Source organism: Mytilus galloprovincialis, chromosome 1 (genome assembly GCF_965363235.1).
Source record: "Mytilus galloprovincialis chromosome 1, xbMytGall1.hap1.1, whole genome shotgun sequence".
Taxonomy (NCBI): domain Eukaryota; kingdom Metazoa; phylum Mollusca; class Bivalvia; order Mytilida; family Mytilidae; genus Mytilus; species Mytilus galloprovincialis.
Window position 1 is genome coordinate 121,163,413 of NC_134838.1, and position 22,858 is coordinate 121,186,270.

A 22,858-nucleotide genomic window follows, 5' to 3' on the forward strand; every position below is an offset into this window, starting at 1 on the left:
GACTACATTCTAGAATGGTATAAAATAAGGTATTTTTTGTCAGTTATGATCCATGGCACATGATGCACTTTTATGTTTTCTTTTTATAATGAAGTTGGCGACCCACTGTGCAAAAACATATTCAGAAATACTATTTAAATATGACATATTTCTGCTTTTTCATCTCACATATTTCATGTATGTATACTGATTGAGAAAGAAAATATTGAATATTTAGATATAAGTTTTGTATCAGGCGTAGCTTTTTTAACAGCCAAAGAAAATAAATATTGACTTATTTATTGACAATGTTTATGATCTTAAATCTTTTTCTGTGGTACAAAAGCTGTTTGGATCAGTGAACTTTTATTCATGTTTTTTAAACTATCTTTGTGTTTATTCTTGAGGTATTCATGTTCAGGTGTATCCCCCTTCATTGCTACCTGTATCAAAGAAAACGTTGAGATTTATTTGTTGATATACATAATTTACTTTTCTGTATATGTAGATAATGACCTACATCTTAAGCAATACATGTTAATTCATATTATTGTTTACATATGTTCACATAATGTGTAGAAATTAGAATTTTCTGGCTGGATAACCCCTTTGAAGTATTTACCCTCTTATGGATAATATTGGACACAGTTTTGGACAATAAGCCACCCAAGTTTTATCCCCCTTGTAATTAAATAGATAAAATTAAACCAATATTGACCATCATGTTGTTTAATTTGGGTTGACTTTCTCTAAGGTCAACAGTATTATATGAGGACTGAGATTGAAACATCTAAAATATTTAGTTGCCCCATGCTTTATAGACATCTTTCATATGTACTCCTGTTTCTATCTTGAAAATTGAAATGTTTTATTCAATTTATTTTGTCTCATACATAGACTGGCATCTGATTTGTTATACTTGTCAGACCTTCAGTGATTCTCCTTTCCTGTTTATATTTTAAATAGTGTCTTGAAAACATCTATCCTGTATCTTTTTATTTTATAATTAGTTCCCACATAATTCTTCTTGCCACCAGGACTATCTATGACAACTGTTTTGATTACTTTCTAAACATAACTGTCCTTTGCCAAGTACCAGCCCTTTATACAAGTATGATCTGTAATAGTAGCTGGTCTCTTGATATTTAAGGTGTTATTTGCGTACCTCTGTTTTATATAGACATTCCTGCTCTTGTTCACCTTGTTAAGCATACTAAATTTATATGTAGAGCTAAAATGATCCAAATAAAACATTGACCCATAAGATTACCTTCATACCTTAAGTTAAGGAATTCTTTGACATAAATCAGTATTTAACTATCAGAATGATACAATTACACTAAGTAAAGACCAAACAAATACAGTAGAATTGATGTGTAACTACTGGTTAAATTAGTCCTGATAGTACACACTCAATTTGTCACTAGGCCAAGGTAAAGTCTACTAGGTTGTATATGGGTGGCCTAACAACAACATGTGAATACCATTTGTCAATTCATTAATAATATATTATTATCATTACTTCAACTCAATCATATATGGTATACAGATAAGATTACCCAGTACTGATTTTACATGGCCCAAACAGTTTTACAAGTATAGGTCTTTACAGTACATTAATGACAGTTTTGGGCTCAAAATGGTTATTTTAAAAGTAATATTTCAAATTAAAAGGGGTTGAATTTTCAGGACTATTATAGTAAACATTGCATAAATAAGTGGGTTGTAGTCATTGTAGGGTATTGGTCTTATATGAAAAATATTAACTTAAGGCATACAGGGTTTTTGAAGTTTGAACAACATTTTAGATTCATAGAGAAATGTCTGTGTATATCCTACACAACATACTTTCTTTGAGTCTTATCATCTCACTAAAAACAGTTCATAGAGTAGATTGTGTAATTTATCAGGGTAAACAAATTAACCTTTACTGGACTGTACTAAACTTTGAAATGCACTGATATTTTGTGTCAGTATTGGATGTCCTTTTGACATTAATATCCTTCAATGTATACTCATTACCAGCTGTTGTATATACTTATATCTTAGTGCAAACTGCAAAAAGGAGAAGACTAATGTAGTTTTGGTTCTAGTCGAGAAAATACCATTTTACAGAAAACTTACATAACTAAGATGACAAATCATAAATAATTAATAATGTTTGAATATTTAATTATGTGAACTGCAAACACATTACAATAATTTGTTTCAGTCAATAACTTCTCTTTATTATTGATCGACTACCAGCTGATGCAGAAAGATTTTTTATTATTGAACTGTAGGCCTTTCTTTGTTTTTTGTTGCTGAATCATGTTTAGAATTTGCACATGTTTCAGTGGTATCTATTGGCGTTGGTTATTTTGTGTCAAGAATTTTATGTTAGTTCAACCCTCTACATATTTGTCAGCAGATGGTTTGTTTCCTAAGTCTATTATAATCTTATAGGGTTGTTACTGTATTGTGGTCATTTTAAAAACAGACCTGGTAGTAAACAAAAGTTAAATGTCTTGTACTCACTATACCATAACATTGGTTTAGTATTATAAATATATGATCTATTACACTTGATCATGCTAATTGTTTTATTTTCTAATCTCATTTGGTATTATTATTTATCAGCAATTTTAATTTAGTAACTCCAATGTTTATGTTATTACATTTAAATATATTTAAGACTAATAAACTAGTGAATTGAACCCCTTATGACCAGCTTGCACCAATCTAATTTATTTATTTTTCTTAGTACCAGTTGTAGACAAATGTGTTTTATAGAAATAAGGCCACACCAATTTGATTCCTTGTTCGACGGACCCGCCCGCACCTATTTTTTTCAAAACAGAATTTTTTTATTTTTTTTATATTCCCGCTTCCCGCATCCGGAAATGTAATCATGTCCATTTCCCGCACCGTTTTTTTTTGTAAATATTATAAAAAGATATCAACATTTGTTTTTAAAATCACAGTCTTAACCTGTATATAACGATTTTAAACATAAAAGCACCCCACCACACTTTGTAAATATCTGTGAGAATATTTGTTTCAGCATGAAACCTATTTATCTAAAGCGGGAGTGCTCCGAATAAATTTAAAGAACAAAAAATTAGTTACTTTCCCCCTTACTTATATTCCCTATCGAAAAAATGTTCGTTGTGTTAGAATAAAGTACAAAGAACTTCTGAAAGATTTGCCTTCAACTGCAATTATATTGTATGCTGGCAAAACAAAACTATCCATAGCCGCTGCATGTTTATGCACCTGTCCTGATTGATTGAGGGGCCTGTCGTTCAGCAGTTATCGTTTGTTGATGTTGTTCATTTGTATTTTCCCGTTTGGATATACATGATATATAAATTAGGTCGTTGGTTTTCCTGTTCGAATTGTGTACGCTAATAATTTTGGGGTCCTTTATAGCCTGCTGTTTGGTCTGTATCAAAGCCCTGTGTAAAAGGCCGTATTTTGACCTGTGTTTGTTATTATCAGGTTGAGAACAATCCTCCCTCAGACAAGGGGTCATTTTACTGATGTAGAAAAGAAAATAGAAATACCAAGGATTTGTATAGTTCTTCTATACAAAACCTTTGAAAACTTAGAATTCTGAACTCAAAAAGAGGAGAGTTACATCATATTTTAAACAACTTTTTCTAAAAGAGGGGTCCACTTATTTTGAATAATATTAAACTGTTAAAGTAAATGTGATTATAACATGGTTAAAGTCCAGGAATATTACAAAATTATTGGACATGTTTTGACCATTTAATACCAGATAGATATATAGTTCTCTGAGAAAATATGAGCCCTTTTGTACAAACAAATATATTATAACTTATATTGATCCCTCATAAAACATGTAAAAGGGATATTTATAACATTAAGGGGTTGTCCCCAAACTGATTATGACTTGGATGGAGAATTGTCTCATTGTCAGTCACACATACATAGACCAGATTTAATTATTTCTTGGTGAACAGGGAAAAAATACTTCAGAAATTAAAGAAATGTCAAAGTACAAGTGATAAATCAAGCTTTAATATTGTCAAAACCTACTATTTTATGTTTACAAAAAAAAATTATAATCGCTCGCCTTTACTTTTCAAGCTTCGCCTCAAAAATTTGCAAATTAAATATTTTTTTATTAAAATTTTCAAATCGCTCGCTCGCCCCAAATTTTGGAGTCCAAAAATCCGTAGAACAAGAAATTAAATTGGTGTGGCCTAAACTGCAATATAAATGGCTTTTTCCATTTGCCGTTTTCAATTTCACAATATATTAATAAAAGAATTTAGTCCATAAATGTATTAATGCACTAAAAATAAATTAAATCATGCATCATATGTGTAAAAATGATATAATAAAACAAGTAACATATTATGTGGAAATAGATACACAATTTATATGAAAAATGTAAGCTGCATCTTAGAAAAGAAATCTTATACATGAATATCATCAAAATATCTGTTAACTTATTTCTGGTAAAATAAATATTTATGCAGGGTCTGTAACTGTTTGGAAATTGATTTGATATAAGAACCCTACAACACAGATAAAAAATCATCTTTGATATCGTATATGAATGTTCTAAAACCAATTGAAAGTCTTTTACATGTACATGTATATGTGCACTTGCATAAGGTTCTATCCAACGCAGCTCTTATTTCTATCATTCATGCATGTATGAAATTGCCTTACAGAGGCAAAAGTAATCTTTACTTGTGTTTTAAATATTTTTGAATATGGTTAAATTTGTATACTTAGATTTTGTTTTACTGAATTGATTTAAAGGTTTGAAAAATTTCTATTTTACAGATCTCAGAGATAGTGGTTCCAGGACAACCTGAGGACATAACCTCTAAAGAAGCTTTAAAAATATGGGGCCAGAGAACAGTCGAGGGATATCCTGGGGTCAAAATACGGAACTTCACAAACAGCTGGAGAGATGGAAAAGCCTTCCTTGCCATCATACATAGAAACAGGTAGAAATACAAAACTGTAGGACATTATATGATTTTTATGTGCTTTAAGATATAAGGTATATTGGTTGACAACTGTGTGAAGGTAACAATCTAGGGGTGACAGTTCTTGCCTTCCAATATGGAATCCCATGGTCTAGTGACATAAGTCTGTCAATTGCTTTTTGTTGAAAAAAACATGTCTCTTGGAAAAACCATATTTATTGTTCTGATCCCAACCACGGTTGTATTATGAATCACTTTATCTGATGGCTGTTTGGTTTTGTGGCTATAGTTATGGTCTGTTAGCTGGTTCTATGTTTCTTTTTTGCTGCTATAAAACTGAATCAAATATATGAAGTTGAAAATATGTGCATAATTTAAGTACACTGAATAATGATATTCTGTTTGCATAACATGTGCATTATTAAACAGTTACGTGTTATTTCAGTACTGTTAATTGTTAAGAGTTATAAAATTAGGGATAAAAAATTATCATTTCGCCTTACTTATTTTGAAAATAATTATGAATAAGATTGATTCTGTCAATACTAAAATATTATAATTTAGGTCATCATTTAACTTGAAATTCTTGACCATTACTGACCTAGGTTACAAAAATCCTGTTTAGTTTATTTAACCAGGTTAATCCACTCCCACAGTAGTAAGTCAAAAACAAACAAGGGAGTAAACTGTGCCTGGCCATTACACTGTGACACTGGCATCTTATACAAATACTTAACATTAGTCACATTGGTGATCATTGTATGACTATGTCATTCCTTGTATCACTGTGGAATAGTCAAATTCTTGTTCAGTTAATTTTACCTTCACAATTAGCTCAAATAAATCTTATGTGAAAATTTCAGTAAGGGTAAAATTGAGAATGGAAATTGGGAATGTGTCAAATTGACAGCAATCCTACCAAAGGGGCAGAACATAGCCAAAGGCTTTAATACAGCAAGAAAATCCTGCATAAGAGACAGGCTTCAGCTAGCCCCTAAACAAAATGTGTACTAGTACAGTGAAAATGGACGTTACATTGCAGTGGTGGATGAAGAAATTTTCATAAGGGTAGGCCCACTGACTGCCTAAGAGGCCCCTGCTCCAGTCATGCTTCAGTGATTCCTTATATTTACCAAATTTTTCCCACAAAAAAGGGTTGGCCCTCCTGGCCCTACTCTAAATTCGCCTCTGCATTTAACTCCAAAACATATAAATGAACTAAAATTTAAAAACAGACAAGATTAACAACTGCCAGAGACTCCCGACTTGGAACAGGCACTTTGTTTGTCATCCTCATTATTCGCATTCTAGACATTTGCCACCAACTAACAGGTTCATTTCAGGCCAAAAGAAATGTTATGATAGTTTTGATTTATTTGTTACGTAGTTTGGCTTGACCTCTGTAAGGCTATTTACACTATGCTTTCATTAAATGTAATATCATAAAATATGGTTAAGTTGTTAAAGGACCCCTGCTAAATTATTTAAAGTTATCATTTTGTGTTAACCATTATATCATGGTGTAAATTAGATATTAAATACATTTTATTCCTCAAGGTCACCTACAGAGATAGTCATAATGATCATACCAAATCTGGAATACTAAATAAATCTAAAAATGTTTAATAATTCATTACTTAAGACAAATCTTTAAAACAGAAATTCCTACTTATGATATAAGAAGAAAGAAGATGTGGTATGATTGTCAATGAGCCAACTCTCTACAATGACTTTTTTCCCCCATATTTATTCCTTAATATTATTACATAACGTTTTGCTGTTTAATCCTTATTTGGCAACACAATGACAATTGAAACTTCATATAACAATTACCTAGGGTAATTTTACAGAGTTTGGTATTTCAATACCAAGTTTCACGTTCTTAACAAAACCTGTTAAACGTTGAAAAACATCAGTAACTGAAATTAATTGCCTTGTTAAGTAAAAGATGAGAAAATATCTTAGCTATTTTGTTACCTGTATTGACAGAGATTTTTGTAAAAGTTTTCATTTATAATAAAAGAGATAAAGGAAATTACAAGTATTTGATGTCTGTATTTTATATAATGTAACCTGAGGAATGATAGGAACATCAAAAAAGATTTATGAAAGTAACACTTGTCCAGGAGCTAATTAAACATTGTTATTAAGTGATTTATCTAATGTTATGGTAGGCAATACACATTAAAATGAAGGAAGAAAGTGTATAGTAATACTTATTATCAGATGAGAAAAGATGTGATATCTATGGTAAACAAGATGTGATGGGTTTCATTATTTATATTTGAATTGAAAGATAAGAAGCAAAAACTGTAGTTTCCATAAAATATACAGAACAATAAGATAACTTAATCAATTTCACTTTATGATAATTTCATTGTACTGAACTTTTTCTATCTTTTGAGATTGTTTTTTGTCCTTTTACAATATTTGTCAGATCTTTTGGTATAGTCTCAGTTGATTTTGCCCCCCACAAATCTTGTAAACTCTTGAGTAATGAGAGGGTACATAGTTTTAAACATTGAAATCAAAGGTTTTCAGGAAATGAAAATATAAGCCAAACTTTGATGACACAATTTGAATTTCACTGTTGAAGGGTGTACATAAGTTAGATTGTTCAGGGTAAAAAAAAAAAACAGACTTATGATGCTTGGAACTTCAGCAGCCTTTCAAATTATTATCCCTTGTTTTTTATGCAGAATCTTCCCCCAGTATGTGTAGGGATTTTGTATCTTGTATTGTGACCTTTTGCTGTTGTCTGTTCTTAGTCGGGTAGTTGTCTCTTTGGCACATTCCCCATTTCCATTCTCAATATTATGAATACACCATATCTATTTTTTATACGCCCGTCGTCTTTTAGACGGGGCGTATTATGGTATACCGTTGTCCGTCCGTCCGTCTGTCCGTCCGTCCGTCGTCCACACTTCGGACAATAACTCAAAAACGCTTTCACCAATTTCCATGAAACTTAAGTGAATTGTTTATATCTATTGACGTAAGCTCCTTTTCGTTTTTTTTTAATTTCAGATTTTAAGTTTTGGATTTATGGGGCTTTATTCATAAAAAAGGGGGGATTTTCAACACTTCGGACAATAACTCAAAAAGGCTTTCACCAATGTCCATGAAACTTTGGTGAATTGTTTATATCTATTGATGTAAGCTCCCTTTCAATTTTTATAAATTTCAGATTTTAAGTTTTGGATTTATGGGGCTTTATTCATAAAAAAGGGGGATTTTCAACACTTCGGACAATAACTCAAAAAGGCTTTCACCAATGTCCATGAAACTTTGGTGAATTGTTTATATCTATTGATGTAAGCTCCCTTTTAATTTTTATAAATTTCAGATTTTAAGTTTTGGATTTATGGGGCTTTATTCATAAAAAAAGGGGGATTTTCAACACTTCGGACAATAACTCAAAAAGGCTTTCACCAATGTCCATGAAACTTTGGTGAATTGTTTATATCTATTGATGTCAGCTCCCTTTCAATTTTTATAAATTTCAGATTTTACATTTCCGTGTTATGAATTTTTATGCTTAAAAAAGGGGGGATTTTCGAATTTTGGGACAATAACTAACACTTTCACAAAATTTTATGCAACTTTGATAAATTGTTTATATCTATTGACATAAGCTCCCTTTTCATTTTTATAAATTTTAGATTTTACGTTTTCTTAAGTAATAAATTTTTATACCTAAAAAAGGGGGATTTTATGAAACTTTGGTGAATATATTAATGTAACATCCCTTTTGATTTGTATATATATTTCTAGTTGATCATATAAATTCATTTAAAGCATAAAAGACAAGTTAAAAGAGCAACGGGCGTATCATGCGCTAAAGCGCAGCCCTTTATTGATAAGCTGTTGGGTTGCCATCTGTTGTCATATTACCGGTATACCATACAGAGGTGAAATTAATAGGTACATGAGTTTCAGTATAATGACTGTTATACATATCTTCTTAGTTTGTAAAGGTGTCAACCACCAATATAAGTGAGCAGCTAACAAATGCTATGTCATAGCCTGGAAACCATGTTAGCGATCAGCTTAGTAAAATTAAAGATGGCAGTTTTGAATTTGCCTGTAAACCATGTTAGTGATCAGCTTAGTAAAATTAAAGACGGCAGTTTTGAATTTGCTGTAAACCATGTTAGTGATCAGCTTAGTAAAATTAAAGACGGCAGTTTTGAATTTGGTTATTAATATTATTACATAATAAATGACTGAAATCAAATTAAGAATGGAATGGTTCTCAGATAAGTAATTAGAAAAGGAAATTGGCTTCAGTTGACATCAAAAATGAAATAAGCTTTAAAAATATAAATAATGTATTGGAAGAGCAGCAAAAATGTGTAAATTGTTACTAATTTATTATTGTATGATAGTAGAATTACTCAAGCCTGCTGAGATTTGTATATCTAAGAGATAGTTATGATCCATTAACTTTAATTGCATTTCATCATTGCTCTACTGTAAAACCTGTTTTCACGATCTTTTAAAAAGATGTTTAATGTAGTTTCAGCTTCTAAGGACATCTTTACATTTGTATGGAAGTTAATTTATTACTTGTATGACAATTATCGTGCACACTTTTTATCAGTATTTTTATGAAACTAGACAAGGTTGTCAAAAGAAAGTAAATTTTTCATCATAAATCAGAGAGGTCTGCAGAAATGGTGTGGTGCAACTTTCTATCAAACCTAAAACTATGTATAGTATACATAAATATAAGTGTCCTTAGTTGCTGAGTGGTCTAAGTATTTCAAAAACTATCACTAGCCTGTCAATACTGAGATTGTGAGTTCAATTTCAAATGCTACTTGCTTACTAGAGCCATGCATATATTTTTTCATTGAATCTTATTGATTTTAAATATGTTTTTGTTTCAGGCCGGATTTGATTGACATTAGCCGCACAAGACACAATAACAATCGTCAAAACTTAGAGCTAGCATTTGGTACAGCAGAAAGAGAATTAGCTGTCACAAGACTTCTTGACCCTGAAGGTTGGTATATTCTGTCATAGGCAGCAGAAATGTTCATACATCTGTAGAAAAAAAACATGATACCTAGATTTTTAATAAGATACCAAAAGCAGGCTCAAAATAGTACCTATAGCTCATACATAATGTAGAATAATGTGAACAGTGCTGTTAAGTACTTGCTGATATATGTTGATGTTGGGTTCACGAAGTTTTGGGTTTTATTTACGAGGATCAAAGAACTTTGTAAATAAACATGTACTTGAGAAAGAAGTGTGTAATACCCTTATTCTGTAACCTTCAGCTGGTTGTACTTACTTAGTAGTCAGATGGGAAAGTCTAAAAGTGCATGTTTCAGATCACTTTAATGAAACACCTGGTCTAAAAATATGGACAGAAATCATAGGTTTGTTAAAAAACTGCCAGTTAAAAATAACAGGAGGAAAAGATAGGTGGCTTAATAATACACTGCTCAATTCAAATCAGAAGAGAGTCTTTAATTATTCTGTTTGACCGAATTTAGAACAAAACGAACAATTTCTTTTTTGTTATGACAAGGGAACAAAGTACTGTACAGATTAATGATACTGTATGACATACCTGTACTATGTTACCTGACTCTGGATAGACAAACATCTCTCTATTGTTAAACGAGATACCTGAACGACTATACTTTTATCTATTGTAGGTATAGGGTTTGTCAACCTGATTAAGATTTAAAATGCTTGGGTTATTGAATTTGTAAATACATGATATTTATATAAAGGAATCTTATATATCTGTGCTCATTATATTTTTTCTGGATAATTTGAAATAAATAAAGACAGGTGAAATCGTATACCTGTTCAACTTATACCTACCTGTAAATTATCTATCTGTATTGTGTATTGACAATTTAATTGTTGAAATATTCAATAGGAATGATTTCAGTTATATCATTAAATTTAACATTTGGATGTTAATTCTTTAAACACATCCTACAAAACTATTCTCAACTGTTAACTTGTATGATATCCGATAGATATTTAAGGAACGGGGGCAATAAATCACTTAAATCTATTAAACATTAAAACTTTTTAACACATTAAAAGTTCCCTCCCAGTTCATAAAGTTTCACTTATTGAATGCGTTCAGACTTTAAATGGTGATCGTAAGGTTATGCATACAAAATCATGGATGTCGTAACTAAAGTGTATTCATCTGAAATTAATTTGTCTAGAATTTGGACACTTGCTCAAAAACACTTAAATAAACAGACATTAATAATTTCAGAGAGCAACTGATTTTGCCAAAGAAGGTCGTAGAACTAGATGCTTCATACTTTGTATGTAGATACCTTATGTAGCAAAGTTGTCACTTGTCTATTGTCTTTGACCTCATTTTCATGGTTTAGTGGACTGCCTCAACAATACTTATAGTTTATTGTTATGTGTGATTCTTATTATGGGATAACTGTATTTGGTATATGGGTTCTTTGTAAGGTTAACTACCTTTGTTAGACAGGGTTCAACTGTTTTTGACCTCATGTCATGGTTTAGTGATCAAGGTTAAGTCCGTATCTTAGATACTTTTAGCAATTGGTTCAGTTTCAGTGGTTTGGTGTATTTCTCAGATACTATAGCCTCTATGTTTGGTGTATTTCTCAGATACTATAGCCTCTATGTTTGGTGTATTTCTCAGATACTATAGCCTCTATGTTTGGTGTATTTCTCAGATACTATAGCCTCTATGTTTGGTGTATTTCTCAGATACTATAGTCTCTATGTTTGGTGTATTTCTCAGATACTATAGTCTCTATGTTTGGTGTATTTCTCAGATACTATAGCCTCTATGTTTGGTGTATTTCTCAGATACTATAGTCTATGTTTGGTGTATTTCTCAGATACTATAGCCTCTATGTTTGGTGTATGGAATGATTTTAAGGTGTATGTGTCTGTTAGCACATTGATAATGCTAAGTTAATGATATTTGTAGTAAAACCTTCACATCACAGACTTTCAACATTAATTCAGTGATGGATAAATAGGCGAGACATTTCAGTGTGTACTCTCTTGGAGTATTCTCCAACTTGCAAGCACCATTTAAAAGATACCTGTCCTGGAAAATTAATAAACAAACCACAAAAAACAACTTCTGTAAATTATTTTAGCTGTTAAATCTTTACAACTCTACATCAACATTTAGTTCTGTCAGTTGACAAGACCTTTTAAATTTTGATATCTGCCAGTACTCATTGCTCTCTGCTGATTATTTGTGTTCTCTTGATTTTCATAACAAATTTTTATCTTAAATAGACTGACAAATATAAGGGCCATTTAACATCATTGAATATTAATAGATAGGGTCATTGTATTCAATAAGTAGAAATTTGAGACTTAATATTTGTTTACCTCACTGAAAATGTAGATTTTGGTTGTCAATTGTTTATATGAGGGATTTAGTTACTCAAGAACTAATGGACTATAAAATTTTATTGTTGTATAGTAAATACTGGATACTGTATTTTATATCTACTATACCTTTTCATATTGTCATTGAGTTTTGTAATTCATGGCAAATTAATTATGATGAATTAATTATTATTTAAGTAGGTAGTGATCAGGGACCCTTTATATGTGTTAGTAGGTTGAGGACTAGTTATTGACTGGCCTGCTTTAAAATACAGGACAAACTGACTACTATAATTGATATAGATTGTACATACCAGAGGGTCTTTACACATGAAAGAATGAAAAAAAATGTATATTTCATGAACTTACAACTTACTTGCATGACAAAACCAGAAAAAGACATCAAGAGGTCAACTTGTGATCTGTAATTGTGAACAAGTGCCTAATGTCAAGCTCTAAATCTGCCCAGAGTCTGTCAAGTGTTGTACAGAATTTACAAAGTCTAGCCAAGAGCTCAATTCAACACATTAAAGCAATAGTTGGTTTTATTTGGTACTAAAAATGAGATCAACTGACTATCGTTGTTTGTATGTAGTACATAATTGTACTGTCCTTGATTTAAGACTGTAGACTGGGTTGACATATTTTCATCCTATTTTAACTCCCCACACCAAAGCTAATGATTTTATTTGTTTTATTTCTTAGATGTGGATGTGAATGAGCCAGATGAGAAGTCTATTATTACTTATGTGTCCTCATTGTACGATGTTTTCCCAGAGGTGCCAAGTGTGGAACAAACGCTACGTGATAATGTAAGTGTATTATATATGGTCAGATCATATGTTTTCGTTCGTCATATGAATTCGTACTATGCATGCTTTTCCAATGGAACTGTGACATCACAATGCATTCTTAATAGCATGAAAACGAGGATACTCCCTCTATTATTGTTCATAAAGTTGCCTAGAGTGGTATATTGTCACATGATAATTTAGGTAAAATATGCTATCTCTATACAATGTGCTCCTTTACCTAATCTTGAAGTACTAACATAATATATGAAAATGAATTGAAAACAATGAGATAATAAAAGTATAAGTGACAATGTTTGCCATGTACAATGTTGCCAGAAGTCTTGATAAAGAATTTGTGTATCCTTTCTGTGCATAAAACACCTCAATAGTACTTGTCTGATCAATAAATCTGACATAATACTTTACAATATTTTTTGCAGGAACGTCAAATAAAACAAGAAGAATACAGAGATTTAGCCAGTTCATTATGTATGTGGCTAAAGGAAGCAACCAACATTATGATGGACAAGACATTTCCAACAACACTGATAGAAATGAGAGTAAGTATCAATGAAGGGAAATAAAGTGTATGGCCTATATTGTGGCGTATTTATTGATACCAGTCTTTCAGTTCATATGCACATACATTAAACATGTTGTCAGCCAGTCATTGTCACTTGACTTAGTAAGGTTATGTTTTTGATTTGAGACCAGTATATGACATGTAAATTGGTTGCAAGGAATTCATGTTTAATGGCCTTGACCTCTTTTTATATGACCCCAAAAATTTTTTGGGATCGTTTAATGGTATGATGTCCTCGTCGTCTGTGTCGTCAGAAGACACATTGGTTTCCGGATAATAACTTTAGTCTAAGTGAATAGATCTTTATGAAATCTTTTCAGAAGGTTCAATACCACAAAAGGAAGGTTGGGATTTATTTTGGGGATGATGGTCCCAACCGTTTTGGAATTAGGGCCCAAAAGGGGCCTAAAACAAGCATTTTTCTAGTTTCAGGATAATAACTTGTGTACAGGTATTTCAATTGCTCTGAAATTATATGGCAATGTTTAAAAAAACAAGTTGAAGGGTTAAGGGGTCAAAGTTTAAAGAATTAAGGGCCAAAAAGGGGCCAAAACAAGCATTTTTCCAGTTTCCAGACACTAACTTGTGTGTAATTCTATGAATCTCTCTGAAATTGTACCACAATGTACCCTATAACAAAGGGTAGACTGGGATTAAGTTTTGGGTTAATTTCCCAAAATATGTAGGAATTAGGGGCCAAAAAAAAAAAAGCATGTTTTTAGTTTCAAAACAATCATTACAAAACTTGTTTAAGTTTATGGATCTCTCTGAAATTGTACTAGAAGGTTAAGTACTACAAAGGAAAGCATGGGATTGAGTTTTAGGGTTATTGCTCCAAGGGGGTTTCAAAAAGTTGGGGGGGGGGGGGGATTTTTGTTTACCATTTTTTTTAAGGAATTTTTTTTTTTTTTTTTTTTAAATTTTTCCAATTTGGAATTTTGAAAAGTTTCAAGAAGAAATCTTCAATTGCACAGTATTGTGCAATAGATATGTTAGATATTTCACCACAATAATTTTGTGACAAAAAAATATATGTCAAAAATTTTATCACAATCCAAATTCAAACAGTATCAAGCTTGAATATTGTGACCAAATTTGCCCCAACTGTTCAGGGTTCGACCACTGGGGTTGTATAAAGCTGCGCCCTGCAGAGCACCTGGTTCTGTTTATTGGTGAGATTAAGTTTCAGGATAGTGATGATGGACAATTTTAAAAATAAAGATTTGTTTGGAACATGTATATGTTTTTTTGGTATGTCTATTTAATAACTTAAACCTAGTTTTCTTGCCCTAGTGTCAAGGTTACAGTTTCTGGATTATTTGTGTTCCCCAATAATAAGTTTTTAACTTTTGTATAAGCTCTATATTCAAAATAAGAAATGAAAGGTCAGAAATACTTTGAATGTGAATTCATTATATGGATATCATATGCATCTGATATTTTTCTATGGCCTTGATCTCTTTTTGATAGTTTTTTGACTGGAATTAAGATTAAAACATACTTAGAATAGTGTAATAGATTATACAGATTAGTGTGTCGGTTCCAAAATATATAGGAATGAAACACAGAGTGTCTTTTTGGAACACTCAATGAAATTGGTCAATTTAATTCCAGAAGTCATAATTAATTTGATAAGAATCTAACATTTTTTAACTGTCATTAATTTATCTATTGTAAACTATCTGTTTACATTGTCTTTTCAGTCTGTGCTAGCAGAATGCAAGAGATTTAGAACAGAAGACATTCCACCAAGACAGGACACCAAACAAAAACTACTACGTATATACGATGAAATACAGGTAAAATGTCTTTGCCAGTCTTTGATAATAGGGAAAAGAATAACTGACGAAGTATAAATATTAACATTTATGTATTGAGATATTCCAATTATTTAGCACAGTGATTGCTTGTTTACCCTTACATGATATTCATCAACAGAAAATTGTTTTGGTCATGAGGATATCATGGACCTGTATTCTTTGCATTACAGGGACTGGGACCAGGCACAGGTGATATGGGTATCCCTGATGAACTCCACCCGGATAATATCAACAGACTTTGGAGCAGATTTACATTTGCCCAGCAAGAAAGGGACAGTCTTGTGCAGTCAGAAGTTGTCAGGTAAAAATTGAATGAAACAATTTGTATCCAATCCTTTTTATTATTAAGTTCTTCATCATTGACCTCACACACATTGTCAACCATAGTATAGAACTTCCCCCTCTGTCCGAACATTCCCGGTTGTACTCTAATAGCAATAGCAAAATATAGTAAGAGGTAGATATTTCTCAATTTGTAAAACAGAAATTCAAGAATATACTTCAGTTGGATGCTTAGTCATTGCCAGTATTTCTTACACGGCTAAAACGCTAACTTTGGATGCAAGTTTGATATAATAATTCCTCAATGTTCATTATTGCATATAAAAATTTTGAATGACACTTGTATATTAAAAGACCAACATTCATTTCATTAATCATTTAATCCTAGATTGGAAAGGCTACAAAGATTGGCAGAAAAACTTCATCGAGATTGTAAATATCAAGAGGACAAATTAGATGAGGTTGCCATTGGAGTGTATGAAGAACAAGGTCGTGTTGATGTTGTCCACCCACATGAAGCCAAACGTAAATGTGATGCCTTGGATGAGGCCCTTCGTAATGTTGAGGAGAATGCACGCAGTATGTTTCGCGATGTACAAGCCCTCCAAGATGGAAGGTTTTCTACTGCAGAACAACTCAGCAGAAGGTATGCTACAATGTCAATAATGATAAGACTAAGATGTTACATTAAAAAGTCAAAATAAATGACAAGAAAAGTTTTCAAAACATCACTCGTTAAAAATAATTACTGTTACAACTTAAACATTCTTAAAAACCTATCTTACAGAGAGATTTCTTGATAAAAAGACTGAACAATCATGTTGGTTTTCCCCATGAACAATCCTGTGAACCACAAAACAATTCTATGTTACAAATATCAAATCTTACAAAACTAGTTCCATGCTGTCATGTCCTCCAAACTATTAATCTTATGTTAATAACTATATATCAAGAATTAAGAAACTACATTTCATGATTTTTAAATGCAATAGATTTTAAAATTTTGGTTAATTGCTTCAATATTGTCATCTTTTTAATTATTGCGTTTCTAGAGTTTCCTCCATTAAGTCGAGAGTATCACAGTTAAGAACTCAGCTGTTTGGTGAAGTTGTACAGAAACTTATATCCAAGTCCTATGTCGAGGAAGGTGTGACCGTAACCAGGAGAAGAGAATATGTAACAGAAATTAGACCTACAGATATGAACCCAACATTTCAACATATTCATGAATGTTTGTCATGGGTAGAAAATAAACAGGTAAAAAATGTAATGTATAACAAGATTTTCATTGTATCACCACTTTTCAAAATTAATAAAAATTAAAATAATATAAATGTGTATTTTTATATTTGTTTATTTTCATTAAATGGATAAGTCATGAATGTATTCAGATTTCATATAAGAATTATGTTTTGAATTTTGAGTTTGTATGCAGTTATTTAAAAAAAAAAACAATAGAGCATAGTAGAATTAATCACCCAAATGAAACTATTAAATCCTGAGTTGGAATTATCAGTAGTTAGTATATTTAGTCCTGTTTTTATCGGTATTCACAATATTAAAGAGTCAAGTAATTTTTGTCGAGCCTGCAACTTTTGTTGCAGAAAGCTCGACATAGGGATAGTGATCCGGCGGCGGCGGCGGCGGCGGCGGCGGCGGTGTTAGCTCACTTCTTAAAAGCTTTATATTTTAGAAGATGGAAGACCTGGATGCTTCATACTTTGTATATAGATGCCTCATGTTACGAAGTTTCCGTCAGTCACATGTCCAATGTCCTTGACCTCATTTTCATGGTTCAGTGACCACTTGAAAAAAAAGTTCAGATTTTTTGTAATGTTGAATTCTCTCTTATTATAAGTAATAGGATAACTTTATTTGGTATGAGCGTACCTTGCAAGGTCCTCATGCCCGTCAGACAGTTTTCACTTGACCTCGACCTCATTTCATGGATCAGTGAACAAGGTTAAGTTTTGGTGGTCAAGTCCATATCTCAGATACTATAAGCAATAGGGCTAGTATATTCGGTGTATGGAAGGACTGTAAGGTGTACATGTCCAACTGGCAGGTGTCATCTGACCTTGACCTCATTTTCATGGTTCAGTGGTTATAGTTAAGTTTTTGTGTTTTGGTCTGTTTTTCTCATACTTTATGCAATAGGTCTACTATATTTGTTGTATGGAATAATTGTAAGGTGAACATGTCTAGCGGACAGATGTCATCTGACCTTGACCTCATTTTCATGGTTCAGTGGTCAAAGTTAAGTTTTTTGAGTTTTGGTCTTTTTATCTGATACTATATGCCATAGGTCAACTATATTTAGTGTATGGAAATATTTTATGATTTATATATTAGTCGTGCAGGTTTTATTTGACCTTGACCTCATTTTCACGGTTCATTGCTCAGTCTTAAGTTTTTGTGTTTTGGTCTATTTTTCTTAAACTATAAGTATTAGGTTAACTATATTTGTTTTATGGAAGCATTGTTAGCTGTACATGTCAGCCTGACATGGTTCATCTGACCTTGACCTCATTTTCATGGTTCATTGGTCTTTGTTTAGTTATCTTGGTTAATGTAACGTTTATGTGACAGTTGTAATAAAGCTTTATACTTAGGACTATCAACATAATATCAATGATTAGTAAAGAAGGCGAGACATTTCAGTGTGTGCACTCTTGTTTAAGTCCTAATTTAGTACTTTTAAAAGATTTTTTTGTCAGGACTATAGATAGAAAAGAAGACTACAATTTCTTACATGAAGTAAAAATGTTTGTTTTATTGTATTACAGGCAGAGCTAGAGTCAAGAGAATATGGTACTGATTTATCTACCGTAGAAACCCTCTGCAGTTCTCATCAGTTAGAACATCAACAAATACAAAACTTTCGAAGAGAAATAGAAAAATGCATTTCAGATGGGGTGAGTTGTTATTATGGTAGTAAAGCCAGTTTTATAGTAATTGATATCAATCATAAAACACCAAAATATATTCTAAATTATTTGTTTAATCAATACACAAACATATGTACAAGAGCCAGTGTCATGTTACATCTATGTTGTTTTGACTCTGTAAAATGATAGTCTCATTAGCGATGATACCACATCTTACTTAAAAAGAAAGAAAGCTTCAAACATGATGTATTCAGTGTTAACCTAATATACTATGTTTTAAAAAACTAAAGAATCTGTGACCTATTCTAAACTGTAAATGCAGATCATTTTTACACTATCTATTATTTAATTGTGATAACTATGTGATTAGTAACACCAAGTTATTTTTTGACAGAGAATGTTATCCCCAGAAGATCAGAACTTATACGCAGAATGGTTATCTAAAGTAGAAGTGGCTTATTCTTTATTAATAGTAAGTTGTTGTAGTAAGATAATGGAATTCTAATTGCCACTGTCATTGGATGTAATAAAATATAAATTGACATTACTCCTCATACGTTATATATATTTGCCATAATTAAGTTATGTATATAAAAAGGAATAGAAATATAATTATGTAACAAAATTGTTTTTAATTGAAGTGGCTTTGTTTATTATGTAATGAATGTGCATTAATTATATTCAGATGTTTGGTACATTTGTGGTAAATAGCTTTCATAATACAGGGTTTGTATGGAAATTGCAGAAAGTACTTCAAACCAAAAGTAAGAAAATGAAAGGCTTGAAAGTCCTTGACAATAGATACTGTGCAGTATAAACTTAATGAACTTAGATCATGAATACATTTGCTGGTCATATGATATTGTGAATACTATTATTTATTGAAATAGAAAAAAAAGTCAGATTGTCTTTGAAAATTTGAAAATTATGCTATGAAATTTCTTGAAATGTGCTTTTATTTTATGATCAAAAATGTGTTTGAATCCTGATTATTTTGTTGATTTTAAGTACTTAATGGTGTCTAAATGTTTTAATTCTAGAAAACCTCAACAAGACGTTCCAGAAGCTTGGATTCTTTGCGAGAATTCTTGCAGACAGCCATGCAGGAACTAATCTGGTTGAATGACAAAGAGGAACAACAAGTTACTAGAGAAATAAACATAAATACAGACCCACAAACCACAGATGGTGCTTATAAGGTTATTATCATCAGAAAAGGCTTTGACGTCCTTTAATTATAAAAAAAAAAAACACACACACACACACACACACACAAGAAATGAAAAAGCTGTGTAAATGAAAAAACGTATAATGCAGAATCAAAATTAAAATCTCTTCATAAATTTGTATATTACATGATCAAATAACCTTATTTTATAGGCAATTGAGAAAATATATAGCTTTGAGCATGTCATTGGTCAACTAAAAAAGAGATTGGCCAATGTACACAATTAAATATTGCTAGTATTTCACTAATTAGCTGCCAATTGTTTCACTCATGATAAAAAGCAACAATTTCAACCAACAATATATTCAACATAGTCATCATAATAATTAATCATAAAAAAATTTACATATTAAACATGAATTATCTATGTCAAGTTGTCTGACATTGATACTAATGATATTCTACATTATCAATGGATTGGGATTACAGTTGTATCCTATGGTAACAAGGAATTTAGTTACTGTCCCTTGATCAGTTTTTTATTGCTTAATAAATTTGGTTTGTTGAAATTTTCAGTCTCCACTTCCAAAGGTTTGAGTGTTTACATGTTAGGCATTTGTAACTAACGCTATCTTTTAGAGTGTCAACTAAAAGCATTCTTTCCAAAAAAATATTATACAAAAAAAATATCAAAATCACTTCATCACCATGCATGATTTCCATTCTATCTCAACGATTAGTCCAATATAGGCATGATGTAATATTGCTTTTAGAAATTGCATGTTGTTAGGCCAGTAAATTGTTTTTGAGAATATTTGATTGCCCAAATTTGACAATATAACCCTGTGTTGTTGGATGGAATGTTAATGTACAGAAGATAATGTCTGCAGTAAGTGTCCTTCTCATGATAGATGTTCTGTGTGAACAGCTCAGCGTAACGAAACACTGTTTATAATCAGTTCATAAAAAGGGGGAATTGAATTATTGAAAAATTTCACAAAATCACAAACTAAGATTTACTATTGGTACAAATGTTGTTGTTTCAAAATAAAATTAGCTAATCTTTGTTCATGCTATATATGTTAAAGTATTATGTACCAGATAGCACATTTTTCATGCTTTGATTTTGATGTGTTTATAAAGAGGAGGGGAGGCTGTTATTTTAACTGAATTCCTTCATTTTGCATTTGTTCATATTTTTTTTTAAATGTTGAATAACTTTTATAAACAGTGTTATTGGCTTCCAAGCTTCTGATAGTCAACCTATATATAGCACATCACGTTAGCCAACACAAAGCATGACCAAAAAACATATCTTGATGATTTTACCAAAAAATATTGGTATACTTGAAAACTAGATGTTTAGAGCACTTTTTAGCATAAATGTCAACAAGTCCATTTCAAATACACATATGTTTTGTTTTGTTTTTATTCAGAAAAAAAATGGTTGGTTGAAATAATTTCAAATACTATGGCAATGTTCATTTAGCACTCCATATTACTGATAGATTTTAAGAATGAAAATTTTAAAAAGTTTTATTTACAGAAATATTATATTTGATATGACAAATAACATGAGTTTTAATTGTATGATTTTTATTGTTACAGAGTTTGATCCATGAATTGGAATTGAGAGAAGTTCAGTTCAACTCAGTACAGGAACGAGGAACAGCATTAGTTCTTGACCGACACCCTGCAGCTGATACAATAAAAGCCTACATGGAGGAGATGCAGTCACAGTGGTCCCTACTATTACAATTAACATTATGTTTAGAATCCCATGTTAAATCTATCACCACCTATCATCAGTTCTTTCAGGAGTGTAGACAATATGGATCAGAAATGACTCATTGTTCAGAACTTCTTAATACAATTTATGGACAAGAAAATTTAAGCATTGATGATGCCAAAAGACAAATTAGTGATTTACATAAAATGCAAGAACAGTTAACAGAATTTGATAAACAAATAGCAAACTTAATTCAGACTAGTGAAGAAGTTATTCCATTAGAAAAAAGAACTGAACATGTAACCTCAGAGAGTACAGTTCAATGCTTATGTACATACAGACACCAAAAGGTTTGTACAGTGCAATGTTTATCAATGAAAAAAGATGTCCCAAAGTTCAATTTTACTGATAACCTTAGGTTAATGCAGATTTATTTTATTTTAAAAAAATCATAATAGATTTCATAAAACATCAGTCCCAAAAATACCTTCTATACTATTGAGAAGCTTTAATTATATTTGTATATTTGCTGATACCTTGAATTTTTCAATATGTTGCATAAAGTTAGATTTTTTTGTCACACCTTTATCAAGTACTACTTATAACAGAGTGACTGCATATATATTGAGCAGCTCTACAGTGATGACTTGTAGAGTGTGAGCACTTAAGGATCTGATATATATTGAGCAGCTCTGCAGTGATGAATTGAAGAGTGTGAGCACTTAAGGATCTGTAAGACACCTTCTTTCTGTTTTCCATTACTTTGAACTATAATTGGGTGTATGCCAAGCATGAACATAATGTCATTTTGTATTATGCTAAAAATATAAAATAATTAAATAATGTTTTTGTTTCAGGAAATAATACAGAGAGGACAAGAATATGAATTATTAGATACTTCAAACAGAACCAAGTGGAAGGTAAATTTTAGATTAGGATACACATTTAACAGGAATTATGTGTTAAAATGAATATAAGGGCACTGACTTTAATATTTGACAACTTTTGGATGGGATTCTAAAACTAGACAACTAACAATTAACTAAATTCCTAATTTGGTCAAACAAAAAAACGTTCTGGTTGGTACTTCTGCTGCTCTACCAAGCACTCAGAAGTCGGTAGTAAGAACAAAACTGATTGGCTTCAATCAGAATGAGAAGTATGAGTATGGTGATATGGTTTCCTGTAGATTATAACCTTAACTTAGAAAAACTCATCAACTTCATAAAACTGAGATATTTAAGACAACATAACACTTCTACAAGTGAAACAATACTCAAGTTTACTTT

At 31.4% G+C, this 22,858-nt stretch overlaps 1 protein-coding gene across 19 annotated transcripts in view; it reads left to right on the forward strand.

Annotated features, from left to right (window-relative positions):
• The window catches only part of LOC143055569 (microtubule-actin cross-linking factor 1-like), a 141,541-nt gene that overhangs the window by 37,633 nt on the left and 81,050 nt on the right, over positions 1-22,858 (forward strand). For 18 of the 19 annotated variants that reach the window (XM_076228756.1, XM_076228727.1, XM_076228783.1 and 15 more), the window contains 14 exons: positions 4,783-4,949; positions 9,824-9,939; positions 13,011-13,117; positions 13,540-13,659; positions 15,386-15,481; positions 15,673-15,803; positions 16,173-16,430; positions 16,837-17,041; positions 18,571-18,699; positions 19,067-19,144; positions 19,713-19,871; positions 20,417-20,431; positions 21,449-21,919; positions 22,427-22,489. In XM_076228756.1, coding sequence (XP_076084871.1) covers positions 4,783-4,949; positions 9,824-9,939; positions 13,011-13,117; positions 13,540-13,659; positions 15,386-15,481; positions 15,673-15,803; positions 16,173-16,430; positions 16,837-17,041; positions 18,571-18,699; positions 19,067-19,144; positions 19,713-19,871; positions 20,417-20,431; positions 21,449-21,919; positions 22,427-22,489 — 2,115 coding nt within the window. The remainder of the gene's footprint in view (positions 1-4,782; positions 4,950-9,823; positions 9,940-13,010; positions 13,118-13,539; positions 13,660-15,385; positions 15,482-15,672; positions 15,804-16,172; positions 16,431-16,836; positions 17,042-18,570; positions 18,700-19,066; positions 19,145-19,712; positions 19,872-20,416; positions 20,432-21,448; positions 21,920-22,426; positions 22,490-22,858) is intronic. The other variant, XM_076228732.1, reaches the window with a different exon arrangement.